The sequence below is a fragment of the Stegastes partitus genome, unplaced genomic scaffold, assembly GCF_000690725.1.
Source record: "Stegastes partitus isolate 25-593 unplaced genomic scaffold, Stegastes_partitus-1.0.2 Scaffold235, whole genome shotgun sequence".
NCBI lineage: Eukaryota > Metazoa > Chordata > Actinopteri > Pomacentridae > Stegastes > Stegastes partitus.
Window position 1 is genome coordinate 151,401 of NW_007577966.1, and position 1,142 is coordinate 152,542.

General features: G+C 34.2%; 1 protein-coding gene across 1 annotated transcript in view; it reads left to right on the forward strand.

Moving 5' to 3' along the window:
- The window catches only part of pcca (propionyl-CoA carboxylase subunit alpha), a 37,122-nt gene that overhangs the window by 18,854 nt on the left and 17,126 nt on the right, over window positions 1-1,142 (forward strand). Inside the window, exon 11 of the mRNA XM_008281523.1 lies at window positions 389-483. Within this exon, the coding sequence (XP_008279745.1) occupies window positions 389-483 (95 nt within the window). The remainder of the gene's footprint in view (window positions 1-388; window positions 484-1,142) is intronic.

Here is a 1,142-nt window from a genome sequence, read left to right on the forward strand (position 1 = left end):
GATGGATGGATGGATTTTCATAGAATTTTTATTTATTATTACTTTTGTCAGATTCAAGTTATTTCTGTTGCCATTGTGTGTTTTTCTTTCATTAACCAAGGGGTACAAACAATTTTTTTCCCATGTGTGTACATACATACGTTTATACATAAGTTTATATTTTAAATTAACGTATTTGTTTTTATATTTGTTATTGTAATGCACTTTGTACCTTTGCTTTTAAAAGGTGTGATGTAAATAAAGTTTGTAATTTGAAAATTTTATTGTATTTCTTCTTATTAAATGTTAGTATTTTATTGTCCCTGATTTGAGACCTGGTAACTTTTTATTTATTTCTAATAATGAATAATCAATTAGTCATGATGTGCTCGATGTGTGTGCTTGGCAGGTGTTGGCTGATAAACATGGTAATGCTCTGTGGCTTAATGAGAGGGAGTGCTCCATCCAGAGGAGGAACCAGAAGGTGGTGGAAGAGGCTCCCAGGTTAGTGAGACACTAAGCTGGCAGATATTTGTGTGCACAAAATGGATGTAAATGTGTTTTACAGCAACAACAACAGAGAGGGTGACTGGTCGATGTGATTCAGTGTGTTACTTCATTACCTCATATCTTTACTGCACTGCCCAGTTTAAAACTCCAACTAACAGAAGTGATGTTTTTCCCCAGTGTGGTGACAATTGTCTTAAATTATACAAAAAACTACTAAATTATGTATTCTTTACTTGAACCTCTTTGTCAATGTCACACAAACCTCTGTTGTCCCTCTACCTTTGAGTCTGGGATTCTTTGCTGGAGGATTTTCAACCCTTAATTTAATCTCTTCAATCTCCTCAGTATCTGCTTATTGGTTTTGAAAATATTTATTGTTAATATTTTCGTATCTCATATGCTAAAATTAAAGTTGAAATGATAGCTTCAAAGAATAACTCTTCTGCATCTTCCTCGTGTATTGAAGCAGCAGTACATCGTAACAACTTTGCCACCTGCACAATAATTGGCACTAAAGCAACTGCATTCCTACTTTTGACACTTTTTATGTATTAGGGCTGTGTGATATAATTTCAACATCGCCGTTGTGATGTGACTGTTATATTTACAGTTGGGCAAAAAAGTATTTAGTCAGCCACTGATTGTGCAAGTTC